Source organism: Furipterus horrens, unplaced genomic scaffold, assembly GCF_987537825.1.
Source record: "Furipterus horrens unplaced genomic scaffold, mFurHor1.1.pri manual_scaffold_5, whole genome shotgun sequence".
Lineage (NCBI taxonomy): Eukaryota > Metazoa > Chordata > Mammalia > Chiroptera > Furipteridae > Furipterus > Furipterus horrens.
The window spans coordinates 116,082,232-116,103,630 of NW_028327175.1; the positions used below are offsets into that span (position 1 = coordinate 116,082,232).

The 21,399-nt window shown below is 40.1% G+C and overlaps 1 protein-coding gene, 1 non-coding gene and 1 pseudogene across 2 annotated transcripts in view; 1 reads left to right on the forward strand and 2 right to left on the reverse strand.

Annotated features, from left to right (window-relative positions):
• Positions 1-21,399, forward strand: part of CREBBP (CREB binding lysine acetyltransferase) — a 141,150-nt gene that overhangs the window by 87,489 nt on the left and 32,262 nt on the right. The window contains exons 6-16 of the mRNA XM_090277122.1: positions 4,388-4,630; positions 6,058-6,160; positions 6,465-6,611; positions 7,884-8,001; positions 8,557-8,728; positions 9,065-9,115; positions 10,729-10,853; positions 11,482-11,670; positions 13,595-13,996; positions 16,092-16,271; positions 19,458-19,647. Coding sequence (XP_090133248.1) covers positions 4,388-4,630; positions 6,058-6,160; positions 6,465-6,611; positions 7,884-8,001; positions 8,557-8,728; positions 9,065-9,115; positions 10,729-10,853; positions 11,482-11,670; positions 13,595-13,996; positions 16,092-16,271; positions 19,458-19,647 — 1,920 coding nt within the window. The remainder of the gene's footprint in view (positions 1-4,387; positions 4,631-6,057; positions 6,161-6,464; positions 6,612-7,883; positions 8,002-8,556; positions 8,729-9,064; positions 9,116-10,728; positions 10,854-11,481; positions 11,671-13,594; positions 13,997-16,091; positions 16,272-19,457; positions 19,648-21,399) is intronic.
• LOC150009355 (protein S100-A10 pseudogene) lies at positions 15,236-15,545 on the reverse strand (annotated as a pseudogene).
• Positions 18,928-19,224, reverse strand: LOC150009356 (signal recognition particle RNA). The gene has a single exon (XR_016511533.1).

Here is a 21,399-nt window from a genome sequence, read left to right on the forward strand (position 1 = left end):
GTGAGGACCCCTGGGGACTGAGACCCAGCTGTGTCAGCTCATGGAGCATGTGCCTCGTGTTACCAAGACTATTTCTAGGCAGGGTTTCCCACAGATGTTCACCTTATCCGCTGTACACATTCTACTACCCAGCTTCTCTCATTGATGTCTCTATTGAGGGAACCTGCCAGAAATACCTGTGGAGCTAACCTGATGTTCTTCGAAATGAAACCCAGGCCTTTGGTTACCTTTTCAGCCTATGTTGTTGAGATTTTTGGTTTTCTGTTTTCTGGAGATTCTCTAATCACTCACCTCAAGCTATTCATCTTTTATAGAGATAATCAGATTTTATTGAATAATTAAGACTTTTCAAGGAGTCTATTTAATGTCAGTCCTGGCATCTGACTCCCAGGAAATTCCAGTTCACAGGGCGGCATGGAGGTGTAGCGGTGTGGACACGTGATCAAAATCCCTATTCGAACTCATGTTGCCTCATCAGTGAGATTTTTTCTACTCCCAAGGGTAGTCCCCAGACAAGCTGCATGGCACTCCCAGGTGGCTTGTTAGAAATGCAGACATTGGGGTCCTATTCCAGGTGCTCTCTATTAGAATGGGCATTTTTAACAAATTCCCAGATGATTGGTATGCACATGAACAGCTGAGATGCCCTTTTTTGCATGCCTTAAAGGGGTCGGGTTTCTCTCCTGGAGCTGTCTAGAAGATTTGAGTCGTTCTCTAGGGGAAACCATGGATTTCCTAACTCAGAAACACACAAGGATGTGGTCAGATGGACACTATAGGGTCAGCCCCAGAGGGAAATTGAACCCGTATACTCCTGCAGCATGAGCCCATTGACAGTGTCAGTCAGCAGTCCTCCAGCCTATTGCTTGAATGCTTCCACTGGCTCACTGCCTGGCCCGGCTATTTATTCTAATTTTAGGCACCTCTAATTGTTTTTAGCACCTCCTTTCGTGATATTGAGTCCAACTCTACCTCCTTAGAACTTCTATTCATAAAGAGTAGCTTCTTAAGTGCCTAGTTAAGTGTTGAACAGGCTCTTGTTCCACCTGAGAGCTGTTCAGAGATTCTCAGGCACCACTTTAGACAGACTGTGGTTGGGGTGGGGAGCAGAGGAGGCAGTAGAACTAAATGGCAATAGGGACAGAGTGGTAGGTTTATCCCTGATTTTAAGTACCAGATAGTCATTGATTGGTGATGTAGCTGGTCAGAATAGTGTTGTCCTTGCTTTTCTGGGTAACATAGTGTTGCCCACTCCTGAGTCATTGGGCTTCTAAAGAAAACCTGTTGGAGGGTTTGTGCATTCTTGCTCAGTGGTGGCTTGATGGGAGGCCTGGCACTGAGGCTAGGGTGTTCCCTTTTATTCTGTCCTTCACTGTGCACATGAAGATGCTGGAAAGGAAGGCAGGCCCAGCGCACATAGCACCCGCAAGGCATTGTGTGAGAGCAACTCTGCAGAGATGTGTGCAGGCCTGATTTCCAGCACAACTTTTTCCTAGAAATCTAAAAGGTGACTAGATAGCAGTTGCTCTGCCTGCTTTGTGGTATGTCTCCCACCACCCTGACAAAGCTTTGGAAATTAATGTGTCAATTTTCATTGGATTCCCAGTTGAGTTCAGTTTTATTGAGAATGATTGGAGACTGAAATACCTGGTAAACTGAATGTTTCAAGTTAGAAGGGTATACTATATATGGAACCTACAATAGAACAATCTTTGTGCTCACTGGGGGAGGACTGCCTTGAACCTGTATGAAAAGTGACAGTGAGTCTTGGAAACAGCCCAGTACACAACATAGCCTTTTACTTCCCAGGTCATGGGCTCCTAATTAAGCTGCAACAAAGGGGAGTAATGGGGCAGTAGAGGTGTCAGGGAGTGATTTGAAGATGTGCTGGTAGTAGGGGTGCCAACTAATACAACACTGTGACATGACAGTTGATTAATTATGTTTGAAACTGTATAGCATTAGCTCTAAGAAAGGAAAAAAGATGTAAACATTTTAAAATGAGCAAGAGGTTTTGACACTTAAGGAGATAAACATCAATAATGTATAAAATTAATTAATGTGGACAGCCTCATTCTCGATGATGCCAGATGGGTGAAGCATTGCTGTTCTTAGCACTCCTTTAATTTTGTTCAGCCTGAAGAACTCAGTGCTACAGGGGTAAGGGTGAAGAATGTCTGAGGAAGGCCACCCACTCTGTTAGACTGCTACAGCTCACTGGAACTCTGCAGGGGACTTTTTAAGACCCTGTGCTAAGTACCTCAACATACAGTCAAGATGAGACAAACGTTGGTCCCACCTTCAGTGAATGTACAGGGAAGATGAGGTGAGCATGGTCTTCCCTGATACAGGGTCCAGAGCTGCAGTTTTACATTTCTTAGATAGTCTGTCATCTCTCCCAACAGATTCTGTGCTCCATGAGTGCAGGGTTGGTGCTCACTGTATCATGGAGCCTAGCAGAGTGCCCGGCATACAGTCTGTACTCAGTTGGTGGAGTGAGCAAGTGAATATATGAAGTGTAAATGCCCAAAGAGAAGCAGAAGCCCAATAGGTGATGTGAAAATTCAGGGAAGAATGGTTGCTGCCCAAGAGAGAACAAGAAAACATTCATGGGGCAGGGGTGGTAGCTTCTTGAGCTCCCAGAACAGAGTTTATTGTTGCTGTTACCTGATGAACCCCCTTTCAGTCAACCATCACCCTCATAGTAGATACCTGTGTTCTCTCACCCTGAAGTAAGACTCAAATTGGACCTTGCTTAAATGTCAGACATTTTTTGTTTACATTTTTTTTCTTCTGATTGTTAGAAATATCGAATTCCAAATGCTTATCTTCTGACATGTATGTATTTTTTAAAAATATAGTAATGTTTTATATTTAGGAAATTAATGCTTTTTAACACAAACACAAAATACAGTGACCACGTCAGCAGCTTCCATAGGAGGCTCTGGTTGCCCTGGAAGTGACCTTGGACTCGGGAATGGCATTCACCCTGATGTGGGGCATTTTGGCTAAAAGGATGGCATTTGGGGAAGTATAGAGAAAAGTGGAATATAAAAGGAAGAACTGTCACTAAAGCACAGTTATTGCATCTTTGCTTAGAAATGAAAGGCCATATAGATACCATGTTTCTTTAAGTTCCTCTCCACAATTGATCATTATGTGTATCAAATGTGGTCTGGGTCTTTTCTTTCTTATACCATGAGGTGATGAAAAATAAATCATTCTACCATTATTATTTTCCTTTTTACATCATAGTACTTTTAGAAAATTTAGCATATTGATTTCAGATGTACAATGGGCACATGTTTAAAGTTTGGGGACATATTAGAAAAAATAAAGATATAGTATATGACTTATTTTAGCTACACACTTGTCACAAAATGCACCTTAGAATAGCTTTTCACTTACAATAATGAGGTGCTCAGTGTGTGTAATTGTGACTAATGAGCATTAATTAGTTTGAGATCTCAATATCCTTATTAGAAAAGTTAATAGTATGGAATGTGTAATTACCACTTTTTTTTTTTTAGACCTTTTGGTTTAATTAAATTACTCTGATAAGTATTTGAGTCATTTATGTTATAGTACCACTGATGTTTAAATGTGAAAATATAACATATACGTAATGGTCTGATTTTTAAAGAAGGCCTTAGTGCAAGTATTTTATATATTAAGATCATATGTTATAGTATCAATTTTATCAGCTGCTATTTATAATATGACTCTAAAGTTTGGAGAAGTTGGACAGAAAGGAATAAGAATAAACAGTATGCCATAAAATTTATCATATGATAAGTACTCACCAAATAAGGACATTTGGATGGATGGACGGACTGACTGATGAATTGAACTTGAAATGACGAAAGATTTGCAAGTTTGGGGTCATTTGTCATCTAACATTAAAGCTCTTGGGAATAGAGTTCTTTATGTTGCCACAGGTTATTTTTAGAGCAGCTAAGGGTGGCTGCGGAAGGCAGAGCCACTTACCAAATATCGGTGCTGAGGTGACACCTGTGTAAATGAAAGTTCTTGCAGAATTGCCAAGCTTCTTTCCATCATTAATTTCAACTAGATTAGTCTGTCAGTCAGGTACGCTCTTTCTTGACCAGCTTTGTTAAATGCTTTCTTGATATTATTGTCTGTTACTTTTTAAGAGAGAAGCTTGGATTTTCTTTAGCTTTTTGCTCAACTACTACCATGCAGAACAGATGGATAAAATAGGATCCTTCTCTTTGCACACTTCCTTCTTCCTTAGTAGCCTTGTTGTGATACTTCCTGACATACATAGACAGTCTTCCAATAAATTTTTACTTGCTCCTAATTTTTAAATCATTTATGGCCTTCTCCCTTTCACTTACCTTTTTTGTTTGTCTCTTTGTTGTTATAGCCATCCTGGGGTCTCCAGCTAGTGGAATTCAGAACACAATTGGTTCTGTTGGTGCAGGCCAGCAGAATGCTACTTCTTTAAGTAACCCAAATCCCATAGACCCCAGCTCCATGCAGCGAGCATATGCTGCCCTTGGACTCCCGTACCTGAACCAGCCCCAGACGCAGCTGCAGCCTCAGGTTCCTGGCCAGCAACCAGCACAGCCTCAAACTCACCAGCAGATGAGGACTCTCAACCCCCTGGGTAGGTGAAGGAAATCTTGAGAACTTCTTTGTCCAAATGCAGTGATGGGAATGACAAGTCCTCCTGGAACCCAAGGCTGTTTTTAGTTAATTGTTTTTACTTTAAGTTCACATTGATATATATATATATGTTATGGTGATGGTATCTTTTAAACAATTGAAATAAAAACATTTCAGGAAAAAGCTAATGTGTCTATTGCAAATAATATGTTACAGGCTTGTAAAAAGAATGGCATTTGTTAATGAACCATCATTTTTGTTGCTTGTTTACGCCACTTCTGTCTGGGCAGTTTTCATAAAGGGCATTTTCATATGGCTCAGAATGGAAAGTCTCACAGGTTATAATTGGGGTTGTACCTTTGCATTGATGCTTACTCAACCATTTTTTTGATGGAGAACTTGTAGATGGTCTGTCATTTCTAGCATGTCTCAGTAATGGGTTATCCCAAAGCTGGAAGTGACCAGCTGGGGCATGGATAGGTTAACAGGAGTCTCAGAAAATCCCTCCTGTCTCAGTATCCTCCATATGCTGTTTACCTAGTATCATCTCAACCCATTATTTGCCAATATTTGGTCTTTTGCTTATACATCCCCACATTTTGCCAATTCTGCATATTATTTCCTTAATGTTTTTCTTTAAATTGACGTAGTCCTTTTAAACTTAGGCTTACAATAAGCAGTTACTTAGGCTTACGATAAGCAGTTACATCTGTCAAGTTAAATCAAGGTTGTTGTGCTAGTTTTGTTCTTTTCTTGATAAAGTATTTTAACCTTAAAAATGACTCTTAAAAATGACTGATTAAAAACAGATTTGTTGTTTTTTGAAAAACAACTGCCTAATACATATCTAACTTGTACTGACCAGAACACTAGTTTGAAGTCCTGAGACCTGAGTTCTAATCTAACTCCACTACTATTGATGGTATAATTTGAGATATTAGCTTCTCTTATATACATACTGTAAAATGAATACTGTAGACATATTGACCTTTTATGCTTTTCACCTACTCTTAACATCTATAGTTTTATTTTCTGATATGCAAAAAATAGATGACATATATGTGACAAGTCAGCCTAGTTGTTTAGGGCATGATGATATTAATAAAGCCAGAATCAAAATCTGAAGCTGAAATGGATCATTTCAAGTTTTTTCCACGGCCATAGAGTATACGTATGATATCGTCTAGGCTCCATAAAAATGTCTTATTTTAGTTACAAAGTACAGTGGGAAGGAGTCTGCAACTGAACTTGTTCAAATCAAGTACCATTATTGAAAATATAACTCCCAGAGTTCTGCCATAGTGTTTATTATTATAACTCATTAAGAATCACTTATTCATATGGTGACTTGTTGTTTATCTGTTATCAGAACTCTTTAAGTGTATATTATAAGTTAGGAGTTAATTTCTTTTCTTTCTGTCTTTAAAGGAAATAACCCAATGAACATTCCAGCAGGAGGAATAACAACAGATCAGCAGCCACCAAACTTGATTTCAGAATCAGCTCTTCCAACTTCCCTTGGGGCCACAAAGTAAGACCCATGTTTCAGTTGGCTCCTCTCTGAGTGACAGTCACACATGAAAGTGGGCTGGAATCACACAGAGCTCCATTACTCTTTCCAAATGGGCAGTGAAGAAAATAGTTTGGGTGGGGGGCATGCTATTTTTCTTTTAATTATAAATATAGAGCAGATAATAGAATATGGTTTTAATTTTGTTATATATACATCACTTGGCTCTCCTAACTTAAATATTTTAAAAGTTCAAGACCTTACTTTGTGAAGTGCATTTGAATCACTTCAGTGGGTGGCTAAAGCGTTATTGTTCTTCCCTTAGCCCACTGATGAATGATGGCTCAAACTCTGGAAACATTGGACCCCTTAGCACTATACCGACAGCAGCACCTCCTTCCAGCACTGGCGTTCGGAAAAGCTGGCATGAACATGTCACTCAGGACCTGCGAAGCCACCTCGTGCATAAACTGTATGTTCCCCTTCACCCGTTATTCACATGTGACACAAACATTTTGTGGCTAATGATACTGTGACAGTTTTACAGTTTCATCGATATCTGATTTAATTCCTGAGTGGTCCCAGGTGACAGTACCCTGGTAGCTAAAAGGGGTCACATCCTTTTTTAGGAGCCACAGCCACTACTGGCAGACCAGAGAATCCTAGACTCTGCATCCCAGGGGAGGGGTCATCAGAATATTCATGGCTCTGCCCTGTAGAGGAGCATGAACTAGGACCCATGTCACAGAGGCCAACACTCCCAGTGTAGCCAGATGTGTCCTCTAAGCTGTGGGATGCAGGAGGAGACTGGGATTAGCTCAGAAGAATTGCCTTATTTTATGGCTCAAGATTATAGTTGTAGAGACCCCTGAGATTGAGGATACTTAGGCCTAGTGAATACAGATGGCATCATATAGTTAGTGAATGTTCAGGAAGTTAATAGCTAACTTTCTTGAGCTAGTTAAATTGAAGGCAGAGTTAACCAACTCAATTTCCTTTAGTTTTTTCTTCATGATTTTAATCAAAATTTTTGTAATAAGCCCTCACTGGTGTGGCTCAATTGGTTGAGTGTTGTCCCTCAAAGCGAAAGGTCACCAGTTCAACTCACGGTCATGGCACATGGCCTAGGTTGCGGGTTTGGTCCCCAGTTGGGGTGTGTACAAGAGGCAACCGATCGATGTTTCTCTCCCTCTCTCTCCCTTCTTTCTCTAAAAATAAATTACTATTTAAAAAAATTTTTTAAGAAATAGTTATAAAGTAGGAATTCAAAATCTTTTTCTTTTTTTCTTTTTTTTCAGTTTTAGAGGGAGGGGCAAGGAGGGAGAAAGGGAGAGAAACATTGATGTGAGAGAGAGACATTGATTGGCTGCCTCTCATACACACCCCAACTGTGGTCTGAACCTGCAGCCCAGGCATGGGCCCTGACTGGGAATCAAACTGGCAACCTTTCCATTTGTGGGATGACACCCAACCAGCTGAGCCACACCAGTCAGGGCACAAAATCATACTGTTCTTGAGGTGACTCAGCATTTATTATTAATAGCAAAATATTATGTTGGACTTGTAGGTAAATCAGCAGGTTAGTATTGTGTACTCATATCCTAAGCAAGAGAGATTGGAGATTTCTCTCAACCATGTATTGCCCCCTTAGGTACATAAGCTTCTCTTTCCATGTCATGTATAAAATGACAAGATATTGATGGATGTATTGAAAGTGGGTTGATAGAGTATGTTGTCCTTTCAGCGTCCAAGCCATCTTCCCAACACCTGACCCTGCAGCCCTGAAGGATCGTCGCATGGAGAACCTAGTGGCCTATGCTAAGAAAGTAGAAGGGGACATGTATGAGTCTGCCAATAGCCGGGTAGGTTGCCATATGTGTTCTAGCCGGCACAACACCTGTGGTAGATATGACTGCATCTATCTGGTTACTTGTCTGGGAGTGGGGAATATGTTATTTGGGTAGACCCATCATCTTGAGGGGGCTGACCAGAGAGACTTAGCAGATAAGACATGAGGTCCCTGCACAACTCTCTTACTATCATATCATCACTATAGTGGTAAATGAGGTATACAAAATTGAATTTTATCCATGGATGTCATTCATGTTCATGTCCATGTAGGTGTTGTTTATAATGCTTGTACTATGTTATTGCCAGCACCAGTGAATGCCCAAGTAGATGTTCAACTGTGGAATGAAATATAACATCCATTTAGTATCTACTATCTAGTAAGTCCTGTAGGGTAACTAGGAATTCATCAAGAATTTGGGCATTTGGTTTATTAGTTAGAAGTGTTGAATACTTACCTTTGCCAATATATTTAATTAAAAAGCTCAGTAGTTTGTTAGACCATGCAAATTAGGTCATCTGTTTTTTACAGTTTTGACATCATAATATTAAATACGATTGCTTTTTAGGATGAATACTATCACTTATTAGCAGAGAAAATCTATAAGATACAAAAAGAACTAGAAGAAAAACGGAGGTCACGTTTACACAAACAAGGCATCTTGGGTAACCAGCCAGCCTTACCAGCCCCTGGGGCACAGCCCCCTGGGATCCCACAGTCACAACCTGTGAGACCTCCAAGTAAGGCCTTCATTTCCTTCTACTAGCCCTTAGCCTATTTACTTGTTTGTCCTTCTTTGTTTGGGGTGTGTTTCTAAGTATGTGGAATTATGTTCTCAGGTAGCTCACATTTTGGATACCAATAGTGGTTCATGACCTTGTGCATTCCCCTGTGCTTGGACATTGAGTCTCTCTCAGGGAAAGGCCCTTTAATGGGTTTGCTGGCATCAGAATGCACAGTGCTTTGGGACCTGTTGATTGGTTTTTCCTTAAAGTTTGAAGTACTCAATATAAAATTCCTTATTCCTAAATCAAGACTTATTTTAAATAACCTTTTTTCTTTTCCTGCCATTATAGATGGGCCCGGGCCCATGCCCCTACCAGTGAATCGCATGCAGGTTTCTCAAGGTATTTATCTATTGCTGTGAATCATATTTTGGTTTACCAGCAGCCACTAAGTATATTGGGTCTTTTTTCCCCCTTTTTCTCTCTGTTTCCTTATAGCTCCTCTTTTTCCTTTCCTTTTTGCTAATGAGCAGAATTCATTTCCACAGGCAGTATGAATATCAGTTGTATTTGGAAGTTAGGAGATTGTAGGAAAGCTCCCCAAGGAGATCAGAAGTAGGATTTAGCTTTGCCTTTTTTTTTTTTTTTTTTTTTGACAGGAAAGGTCATTACTCTTAAGAGTCTCACAAAAGAGCATTGTAGGTGAGGGAAGGAAACATTTCTGAGTGTGTGAAAGGAGTGCATCAGGCTCATCCTGGAACCGTGAGCAGCGCTTGGGGTGAGGTGGGGAAAATGCGTGGCTGCTCTGGGACCTGTGAGCACAGGTAGTAAAGCACAGCCAGGAGGGCTTGTACTCAGAGAGTCTGCATTAGGCTGGGATACTTGCTGGAAGCTGGTCTGAAAACTTTAGAGATTCTTTCTCAAGTTGAAATTCTGTGGTTTTTGTTTGGTCAGTGCCGTCATTTTAGTTTGGGAATTTGGGGACAGGGCATTTTAAACCTTTTGCAGTTTTTGTCAGATTGAGACTTGAACAGTAGGATGTTTTTACAGGTTGTGAACTACGGTGGTGGTGACATATCCAGAAGATTCTAATGCAAGGCTTTGTTCTGCTCTGCATAGAGTATTTTGGGAGGGGAGAAGAGGTCATTTTTAAAGTTGCAGTAATCTTACTGCATACTGAAAAAGACATGGTAGATAAACTGATTTTATAGAGGAAACAGTTTACAGAGGATTGTGGAAAATTACAGAGAACGAGAGGCCATGGTCTAGTAGGTGTCTTTCATGGTGTGACATTCCTGCAGACTGGGCAGCCCTGAGACAGCAAAGGTACTGCAAAAATGAGATTTCTCTAGTCTGTAGAGAGAAGGCTGAGGCTGAAGTTGAGAACTGGCGGCCATTGGATGCTTTCTAAACACTTGCTTACAAAACTAAAACCATATTTTGAGTCTTATCCCAGGCTGTAACAATAAATATAAACCCAGCTTAAAGAGCTAGGAGCCCCAGGTAGGAGTTGGGGAATGAGATCAGACTTCCTGAAGGAGAGAAGATGGAAGCCAGATGCTCCAGGTGTTAGGGAGAGAGAAGTTAGCTCAGATGGGTGCCCTGGTTCACCTGGGTGCTAACACCTCTTCCAGAGTTGATGGCAGCGCCCTCCCAATGTAGCCTTGTCTCCTTATTCACTTTGATGCTTTGTGTGTAGGGTGCTGCCATGCCGATCTCTGTTTCCTCAGCCTTGTTTTTTGTGGTTTACCTGACTTCCTACCCTCATCTCCTCATTCTGCCCTGCCTCCTACTCCCACCCATTACCATATCACCCTGACCACCACTGGTGCCATTTTTCCTGGATATGAAAATTCTGTTACTTAATCGTCTGTTACTTAGCGGGGTGATTTCCTTTTAGTTGTATGTCTTAAGTATGTATTCCATCTTATTTTGTTTAGAGTTTATTGGGCGAATTGTAATTCTGTTTTCCTGTGGACGATTTTCCTAACAAACCATTGTGGGTATGTTTACAGGGATTAATTCATTTAACCCAATGTCATTGGGGAATGTACAGTTGTCACAAGCTCCCATGGGACCACGTGCAGCATCCCCCATGAACCACCCTGTCCCAATGAACAGCATGGGCTCCGTTCCAGGGGTAAGTCTTGCTTACTCTTAGCTGTGCTCAGAAGGCCTTGCCCAAACAGGGAAAATTCTCTAATCAATGAAGTTGTAAATTGTCTAGAATCCTATGGTACCTATTCTTTTGCATTTGGGTTATGCTTTATTTCCTTCATGTATGAATACCCCTCTCCCCAATCTTTCTCTCTCATCGTCATTACTACAGTCAAAATTATTTGACCATTTGTTTTTATTGGGATGCCAAATTCATGGGAACTTGTGCCTCTGTGAGAAGATGAAAGTTCTATACATGGACCAGGCAGCCTCAGATTTGTGGCCAAGAGGAACTTGTCAGTGTATGTTAGCTCCTATAGCTTACTCTCCTGAGGTTGCTTTCTAGATGCTTCAGAGAACTCAGAAAGACATTTTTGAGCTTTAAATTATAGCATGCTATTGATTTCTATCCAGAGGACAATCTGAAGCTGACTCATTAGAGACTTTGCATGAGAAAACAGGCAAAGTGCCTGGAAGCTATAAGGTCTTAGTGAGTGGTGTTTCTCTTTTCAAGAGGTGGGGAGGATTTGATGATTTCTCTCTCTCCTAGTTTATCTTGAATACTTCAGCCCTTGTCCTCTGAACTCTTCATGATGCTTATTTTCTTTTAGATGGCCATTTCTCCTTCCCGAATGCCTCAGCCTTCGAACATGATGGGTGCACATGCCAACAACATGATGGCCCAGGCACCAGCGCAGAGCCAGTTTCTGCCACAGAACCAGTTCCCTTCATCCAGTGGGGCAATGAGTGTGAACAGTGTAAGCATGGGCCAGCCAGCGGCCCAGACAGGCGTGTCACAGGTACTCTTTGCCTTTGGGCCACCTACATTGATAAAGCCCCAGGTTCCTACTGACCTGAGCATGTCCTATTTCATGGAAATCAGAATTCTAGACTTCACATTTCATTTTCATCTTTTAGTGTCTCTTGATTTTTTCTCATTTTTGTCCTGTCATTTTACCTTCTTTGGAATGACTTACCTTGGGATGAACTTCATGTAAAAGTGGAGTGGTTTGTGGTATTGTTTTTTTGTTTTGTTCTGTTTGTGTGCTTTTACATTTTGATTTTTGGGTTTTTTGTCACTTTCTTGATTTTTATGTGTGTTTTTTAAATTCTAAGTTTCATATGCAATCCTGAGAGACATTGAATTTTAAAGAGTGAGTAGGGAAAGGTCCCATGAGTTCACTGCTAATGATTTGGTTTGTGCATCCTGTTGCCTGTCCCAGAGCTGCCCAGGTGGAGTCAGGCTAACTGAATCAGTTGAGTAGTAGTCCTGTTATTGAATGTGTTTTTACTTATTCAGTCTAAAGCTGAAGAGAACTATTTTTCATTCATTTTACTACCTTTTATCCCCTTTTGATAATTGTTATAGTATACAGTATTCCCTCACTTATCACGGGTATTACGTTCTAGACCCACCCCACGATAGGTGAAAATCCGCAAAGTAGGAACCTTACATTTATTTTAGTATTTATATATAGTTTAAGGCTTTAGAAACCCTTCCCAGCAACTAACCATCTTAAAAGTTTCTTCTCATTTAAAATATGGTTTCACTTGAAAATTAAACCATGTCTGTGATAAAAAATAAAAAAAAAAAACCCTTCCCACACACTTATATACCGTTCCCAGTCCCTTATTGACCTTTCCCACTCCCTTCTTAACCTTTTCCACAGTTTTATAAACACTACGTATGTTCTTAAACATATTCTACACTTAAACCTACGTGACTTTAACAACATACGTATACAGTACCGCAAAATCCCACAATATAGCGAAAAATCTGCAATAAATAATTAAATATAATATTTTTTAAAATCCTGCAATACAGTGAGGCTGCAATAAGTGAACCACGATATAGAGAGGAACTGCTGTATTAGAAATGCTGCTGTATATATATGTACATGAACTTAAAATAGGCCAAACCTTTCCCCAAAAGTTGAGGTTCATGTTTTAAATTTTTTAACATGAAGTAATATTGTATAAAAGAAATTGACTACACTGGATTTACTCTATAAATGCCTACTAATTAATTCTTAATTTCCCTAATGTGTCATTGCTCTAGAACTGGGGTCAACAACTTTTTCCTTTAAATATTTTTAATTTTGTGGGGCACTTACTCTCTGTCTTGACTATTCAAGTCCACTGTTGTGGGACAAAAGCAGCCACAGCCATGATCATTCCAATATAAGTGAGTGAGCATGCTATGTACCGATAAAGCTTTATTATAAAAATAGGCAGCTAGCTGACTTTGGCCACGGACAGTAGTTTACAGACCCTCATTCTAGACCAGTGATTTGAAATCACTTTTTCAAAGGTCTGCAGGTATTCTGAAGCATGTCCTCAGTTGAGACCTACACTGAAACATTTCACTATTTCAACAACTCATTTTTAAAAAAATAAATGTCTTTTCTGTTGGTCTTAGCTGTAGGTGGATATTATGGAGCATGAAGCTAGTAAGCTGAGTGGATATGTTTGCTTAAGCCAGAAGTTTTGACAGTGAATAATCAAAGTATAAGAAAGCATTGATAGCATTAATTTTATTGGAAAGTGCGCATTATATAATAAGTGAATAACTGTATGAATTCTTGTAAATGGAACATGCCCGTGAAACCAGCAGCCCTCTTTAAGAAACCCATGATTAGATTTTCATGTATTTAATTCTTCAAATCTGTTGCTGCATTTTCAAATGGGGGAGGTAATTTTAACATACTCTGTTCCCTCTGTTAGGGACAGGTACCTGGTGCTGCTCTTCCTAACCCTCTGAACATGCTAGGGTCCCAGCTTCCTTGCCCACCAGTGACACAGTCACCACTGCACCAGACACCGCCTCCTGCTACCACAGCCACTGGCATGCCATCTCTCCAGCATCCAGCAGCGCCTGGGATGACTCCTCCTCAGCCAGCAGCTCCCACCCAGCCATCAACTCCTGTGTCATCTTCCGGGCAGACTCCCACCCCGACTCCTGGCTCAGTGCCCAGTGTGAGCCAAGCCCAGAGCACCCCTACAGTCCAGGCAGCAGCCCAGGTGACCCCGCAGCCTCAGACTCCGGTTCAGCCCCCATCCGTGGCCACCCCTCAGTCATCACAGCAGCAGCCAACGCCTGTGCACGCCCAGGCTCCTGGCACGCCGGTGAGCGTCTCTGTTTGTCATCTTTGTTCTGAGACTCTTAAATAAAAACTTTCCCTTAAAAAAATTCTGTCATGAAGTTGCTGCAGCATCTTAGTAGAACCCCAAAAAGTAACTGCACTCTATTAGAACCGTAAGGAACCCTGGCTGGGTGGATCAATTGACTAGAGTGTTGTCCCATACACCAAAAAGTTGTAGTTTTGATCTCCAGTCAGGCCACATGCCTTGGGTTGCAGATTTGATCCCTGGTCGGAGTGCATTTCGGCGGCAACCAATCAATCTCCCCCTCTCCCCCTTCTCTCTCTAAAATCGATGAATATATCCTCACCTGAGGATATATTTTTTAAAGAAAGGAACCATATAATAAGCTGTTTTGTTTTCAAACTGGCTCCAAAGGCTGTATTTGGTAGGATATGACTTATGATGATCTTCCCTAATTAAATGAGTTTGCAAAAATCAGCAGTTGTAAAGAAATAATATGTGAGTCGTCTGTATAATTTTTAAACTACTTCTATGTAAGAGCAATGTGTTTTCCATTATCTGTCCTAGATGGATGTCTTCTGGGTTTTAGTAGTTTTTCTCCTAACATCATAAGGATGTGGTCATGTTCCTGATTGTATGTGCTTTGACTTTGCCTATCAGCCTTGTTTTCAATTGGAAGCATTTTCTTTTTTATGACAAAGTGGCAGACCCAGGTTAGTGCTTCCTGTGACTCAGATCTGCCCAGTCCAGCATATACTTGCCAGAAGTGCCCCGTCTGCGTGCTCTCCTAATCTGGGCTGTCCCACTGACTCGGACCTGAGGTTGCCCTCTTGTCACTTCCACCTCCCTTCCCCAGTTATGACGAAAATCTTAGTATCTGTTTTCTTACCAGTTTAACTTAGAAACACTTCTCCCCCTGAGGACTGAAGGTGTTTATAAAATATCAAAATTAATCCCAACAGCAATCTCAAGATAACATTACTATTTGTTTTTCTCCAAAGCCTTTTTTTTTTTTTTTTTTTTTTTTTATGAACTAAAAAAGAAATTTGTTTATTGAGGGCATGAGGATACAAGCAATATAAAAATCAAAAGCTTCTCTGGCTTTAATTAGCTTTTCTTTCTCTTGTCAAATGGTGAGATTTTATTTGTAATCTAAGTGTCCCAGTCTACTCATGAAATCCTTATACAGGGGGAAGCTGTGGGGCAGATATTCCTTAAATGACCCATTGGGAGAACTCTATTAGGGAGGAAGTACCTGCTCCTCTGCCTACTTCTTTCCCTTCTGCTTCATGTGTACTACAAAATAGTCATTGCATGCGATGGGAGCCCAGCAATTAGCGAAAAGAAGCTCTGGAAGCCCACTCTGCCATCTCGGCACTGGCCCAGGTCCTTCATTATTTTGTCTACAGCCAGAGGGTCTTTTTGATTTTCCAAAAATCCAGGGAACTCCTTTTCCATGAGAACTCTCAGATCTTCCTTTGTTAAGTAGCCTTTATCCCCAGCGAATTTGTGAAATGTGAACATCATGGTTTCCATGGCGTGTTCCATTTGAGACGGCATTTTGGTGAGGTCTTGGCCCGAGGCACGGCAGGATCACTAGGCTGGCTGGGACGTGCGGCCAGTGATCTCCAAAGCCTTTCTAATTTTACATTATTTGTTTGTTTACTTTAAACTCCATTGGGTAAGATTTTGGAAGTGTAGGATTCTTTCAGTGGTTCCTTCTCTTTTAATAGTTGTTTATTCTTCTGCCACCAGATACCACTACTGTTCCTACAATTAACAAGCTAATTGTATATTCTTGTTCCATATAGGTACTTTATTCCCCTTCCTACATATATACTTATATATTTATAATTCAGCCTTTAAACATAAACATTAATGATCTTACCGGAAGGAATTAATTTTAAAATAGGAGGTTCTGTGGCTTAGGTAGAAAACTTGCAGAAAATAATTTTATATTCACATGTAGAAGCTCTGCTGTTCCATCTCTACGTTCTTGGCAAGAAGTCAGTTGTGTTTCTGCCTGATATTGTCTTCCTCTAGAACTCCTATTTGAACTTTTGTTCTTTAGTTCTCAAAAATAGGTCAATATGTTAACATAATGGTTTCTCTACAGCTTTCCCAGGCAGCAGCCAGCATTGAGAACAGGGTACCCACTCCGTCCTCAGTAGCCAGTGCCGAAACCAGCTCTCAGCAGCCAGGACCCGAAATACCAATGCTGGAAATGAAGGCTGAGGTCAAGACCGAGGACACTGAGCCTGATGCCAATGAACCCAAGGGGGAGCCTGGGCCTGCGGTAGGTGCCAGGAGTCCACCAAGCATGTCCCTACTTTTTATTTTTTATCTTTTTAAAAACATTTTATAAATTTAGTTTTATAGAGAGGGGAAAGAAGGAGAAAGAGAGGGAGAGAAGCATCGACTGGTTGCCTCTTGTACGCTCACAACCCAGGCATATGCCCTGAGTAGGAATCGAACCAGAGACATTTTGGTTCACAGGCCCATGCTCAATCCACTGAGCCACACCAACCAGGGCTTGTGTTACTATCTTGTTGAATTGATTTGCTCTTGAACCCATAAGGTGTGGCTTTATTTATTTATTATGTATGTATTGTCAGAAATTATTGATTTTGATATTTTATAAATACCTTCAGTCCTCCTCCCTCTTTTTAATTGGATTATTTCATTTGGGGGGTGTTAAGTTGTACAAGTTCTTTATGTATTATGGCTATTAACCTTTCACTAGTTACATCATTTGCAAATTTTTATCCCATTCAGTAGGTTGTATTTTTTTATTGTTTCCTTCACTGTGTAAAAACATTTATTTGACATAGTCCTATATCTTTTTCTTTATTTTTTCTTTTGATTTCCTTGCTCAAGAAGATATATCCCAAAAGATATTGCTAAAAACAATGGCAAAGAGTTTACTGCCTATGTTTTCTTCTAGGAGTTTTATGGTTTCAGGTCTAACATGTAAGTCTTTAATCCGTTTTTAGTTTATTTTTGTATGTGATATAAGAAAGTGGTCCATTATTGTATTTTGCACTTATCTGTGCAATTTTGCCAATGCCGCTTGTTGAGGAGACTGTCTTTACCTCATGATATATTGTAGCCTCATTTGTTGTAGATTAATTGACCATACAAATGAAGATTTGTTTCTGGATTCTCTGTTCCATGAATTCTATATGTCTTACTGTTATGCCAACACCATACTTTTTTGATTTTTGTAGTTTTGTGGTATAGTTTGATATTAGCCTAATACCTTCTACTTTGTTCTTTGTCAAAATTTCCTTGACTGTTAAGGGTCTTTTGTGGTTCCATACAAATTTTAAGATGAGTTCTCATCCTGAGAAGAATATCATTGGTATTTTGATAGGGATTGCCATAAATCTGTATATTACTTTAGGTAGTGAGGACATTTTAACAGTAATAATCCTTCCAATCTACAAGCAAGGTATGTATTCTTTCATTTATTTGTATTTTGTTTAATTTATTTCTTTGGTGTTTTATAATTTTCACAGAGTACAGGTCTTTCACTCTTTGGTCAAATTTATTTATAGATATTTTATACTTTTTGATGCAATTGTAAATGGGATAGTTCTTTTAAAATTTCTTCTGATCATTTGTTATTGGTACAGTATATAGAAAACAATATATTTCTGTATATTGATTCTGTATCCTGCAGCTTTACTAAAGTCATTTACCAGTTTTAATAGTTAAGTTTTATTTCTTCCTTCCCAGTTTGGATGGCTTTTATTTCTTTGTCTTATCTGATTCTGTGGCTAGGACCTCTGATGGTATGTTGAATAGAAGTAGTGATTGATAGTGGATATCCTTGTCTTGTTCCTAATCTTAGATAAAATAGAAGTCCAGGACCAGATGACATGCTTCCAAACTTATTTTGTTTAACCAGCATTAATTGCCCCAATACCAAAATGAGATAAAGACATTACAAAAAAAGGAAATTACAGGCCAAAGTCCCTAAACATTGATGCAAAATTTCTCACCAAAATATTAGCAAGCCAGATTCAAAAATGCATTTAAAAGATTACACATAATGACAAAGTGGGATTTATCCCAGAGATGGAAGGATGCTTCAACATCCATAAATCAGTTAATGTGACACGTTAACAAAATAGGATGAAAACCATATAAATCATCTCAATAGATGCAAAAAAGGCATTTGACAAAATTTAACATCCTTTTACGATAAAAGTTCTCAACAAAGTAGATCTAGAAGGAATATAAACACAATAAAGGCTATATGTGACAGACCCACAGCTAATATATTCAGTGGTGAAAAGGCTTGTATTTTAAATGTTTGAATCAGTTAGCAACTATTTTGTTTGTTTGTTTATTTTTAGAGAGAGGGGAAAGGAGAAAAAGAGGGAGAGAACCATCACTGTGTGGTTGCCCGTCACTCATGCCCCCAACTGGGGCCCTCACGTGCAACCTAGTCATGTACCCTGACTGGGAATTGAACCAGCGACATTTGGCTCCTGGACCAATGTTCAATCCACTGAGCCACAGCAGCAAGGGCATTTTGCAACTTTTTCATTGCTGTTTTTTATTCATTTATAGTTTTGCAAGGGGTGTGTTGGTTTACTAATTAACCCGTGGCAGAAGTTGAAAACTGGCTGACTAGACTGAATCCAACCTATAAATTTGTTTTGTTTGGCTCACACAATATTTTTTAAAATGGGAAATTATAAATTAAACTCTTTTAAGTTTTTGGATTTGCTTGAAAAATGAGAAGCTGTGTCAGCATTGTTCTAACAGTCCTCAGTGGCAGCAGTCTGGATGGGAGCACCAGCATGGCCTTCAGATGGGCGTGACTCTCCAGTTTGCCAGTCTTCACTGCTTCCTGCTGCCTCACACCTCACCTGATGCATTCATTTATTTTACGTGCCTGGCCCTCTGAGCAATTTGGTTTTTGATCCTTGCCCCAGTTTTCCAGGAGATTTTTATTCCAAACTAGAAATATCTATATGTAAAATTACTGAGCAGGTGATGGTAAGTATGTCTATATGCAATTTTTTGACCCGCTCCGTTTCCAACCTGGGCTGGTTCACCCCTCCTTAAGCAACCTGGTGGCCCCCCCGCTCCCAGGAGGTCACTATATTGATCCCGAACTTAGTGCAGACACCTGATCAGCATAGCACACTACAGCCCAGAACTCCTGGACTCAAGCGATCCTCCTACCTCACCCTCTTGGGTAGCTGGGACTACAGGTGCGCGCCACCGCGGCTGGTCAATTTTTTAAGTGCTCTAACATACAAAATTTTTAAATTAGGGCTATAACTGGTACTAAATTAAAATGACTCAACTGACACCAACTGCTCTATTTCCTTTTGTGGGAGAGGAAAAGAATGATAAATGCGGCTTTGACTAGGGGAAGGCTTTAACAAGCTTTCCAATAACTGAGTTACAGTGGAGGTTTTTAATAGCCATGTATCATCTGTAATTTTTGTTTTTGTTTTTCAAGATGCTGGAGGATGACCTACAAGGATCTTCTCAAGTTAAAGAAGAATCAGACACAACAGAGCAGAAATCAGAGCCAATGGAAGTAGATGAAAAGAAGCCAGAAGTAAAAGTAGAAGCTAAAGAGGAAGAAGAGAGTACTGCTAATGGTGCCGCCTCTCAGTCAGCATCTCCTTCACAACCACGCAAAAAAAGTAGGTTGTGTCTTGAACTTATTGACTGTGCTGTTTTGCCATTGTGTTGTGATTCCATAGTGAATTAAAAGCTAATGCAGAAAGGGGAAGGGGTCGTATAAGGGGACTAAATGGTAAGGAAAAGAAAATACAGTAAAAATTTTAAAAATAATATAAAATGAAAGAATCAGTCCTGGGCATTAAAACATCTAATGCAGCCCTGGCTGGTGTGGCTCAGTGGACTGAATGCCAGGCTGAGTGCCAGCCTATGAACCAAGGGGTTGGTAGTTCAATTCCCAGTCGGAGTAATGCCTGGGTTGAAGGCCAGGCCCCTGGTTGGGGGTGTGTGAGAGGCAACAAACTGATGTTTCTTTCCCTCTCTCCTTCCTTTCACCTCTCTCTGAGAATAAATAAATAAAGTCTTTTTTAAAAAAGAAAAATTAATGCAGAAAAAGAATTTCATCTCCCCTTTTACCTTTTTTGCCTGCTATTCCCCAAGTAGAAATGGTGACACCAAGCTGGACTCCAGCCTGAGGACCCACAGGTTCATGGCAGGAATGAGAAAGAAACCTTGGCTCTAGGGGCAGCCCAGGGGCACAGCTGTCTTCTGAGATGTCCTGGCTGTGGGACCAGAGTTGAAATTGCATCTTAGTCCTTGAGCAGGCCAAGGATCTCAGGCTTTATTTGGCAAGGCATGAACAACCACTGACAGATTCAAAAAGGAAGATGACCAGAAACCATGGTGTTAGGGAAATTATCACCATGACAGCACATGTGTAGGAGCTTGCAGGTTTCTGCTGCTACAGATAGGAAATAAGTGCCCAAAGTAATGGGGTGGTGGAGTGGGACCCAGTGGCCCTAGTGCAGCAGGAGAGGGTGGGGGCAGGTAAGTGAAGATGCTTTGGGTTTTGACCTATGTGTGGTGAGCCAGTCTCACAATGGATGCGATTTTTTTAGATCACATTTGAAAGGTGTCCAGAAAGTAAGGAGCTAACAGGGTGTTGGGAAATTGTCAGGTAACCCTTGGAAATGTGAGAATGGGGCTCAGGAAGTTCAGGGTTGCAGGTTATACATTTGAGAAAGATGGCAGAGAAATGTTCAGAGTCAGTTGTTGTATAGTTTTGCTGCTGGAAGGGACTCTGGTGATTATGGAGTACAGCAGTTCTTAAATTTTTGGTTTTGGACCTCTTTATATTCTGAAAATTGACTCCAGAGAGTTTTTATTTGTATGGATTGTCTGTCACCATCTATTCTATTAGAAAATAATACTATAGGCTCAATTAGAAATTTTTTAAATATTTAATTCATTTAAAAATAACATGTTGCATAGCATAAATAACACATTTTCATGAAAAGTAACTTCTAAAACAATTAGTAATTAGTCAGTAATTAGTACAGTTTTGTGATTCAGAGAGGTAAGTGAACACAGCTGGATTCTCATATCTGTCCCTGCCTTCACTCTAATGTGTTATATTGGTTGAAGTACATGAAGAGAATCCACTTCCACTCCAGATAGGTAGTTGATGAAAGGAAAAATAACAACCTTTTCAGATGATTGTGAATTTTTCTTTTTGATAATACACCAAAAATCAACAAGTAGAAGTTTCCTAAAGATTAGTTGCAGTGTGAAGTCTGAATCCTTAGCACTAGATTTTTCATACTCTGACATTAGGATCGATTTGTCTGTGTTGTACTTTGAATGGATCCTTTTTCCTTGTGTGATTTTCTTCAAATAGATTTTAGAGGGGAAGGGAGAGAGAGAGAAAGGGAAAC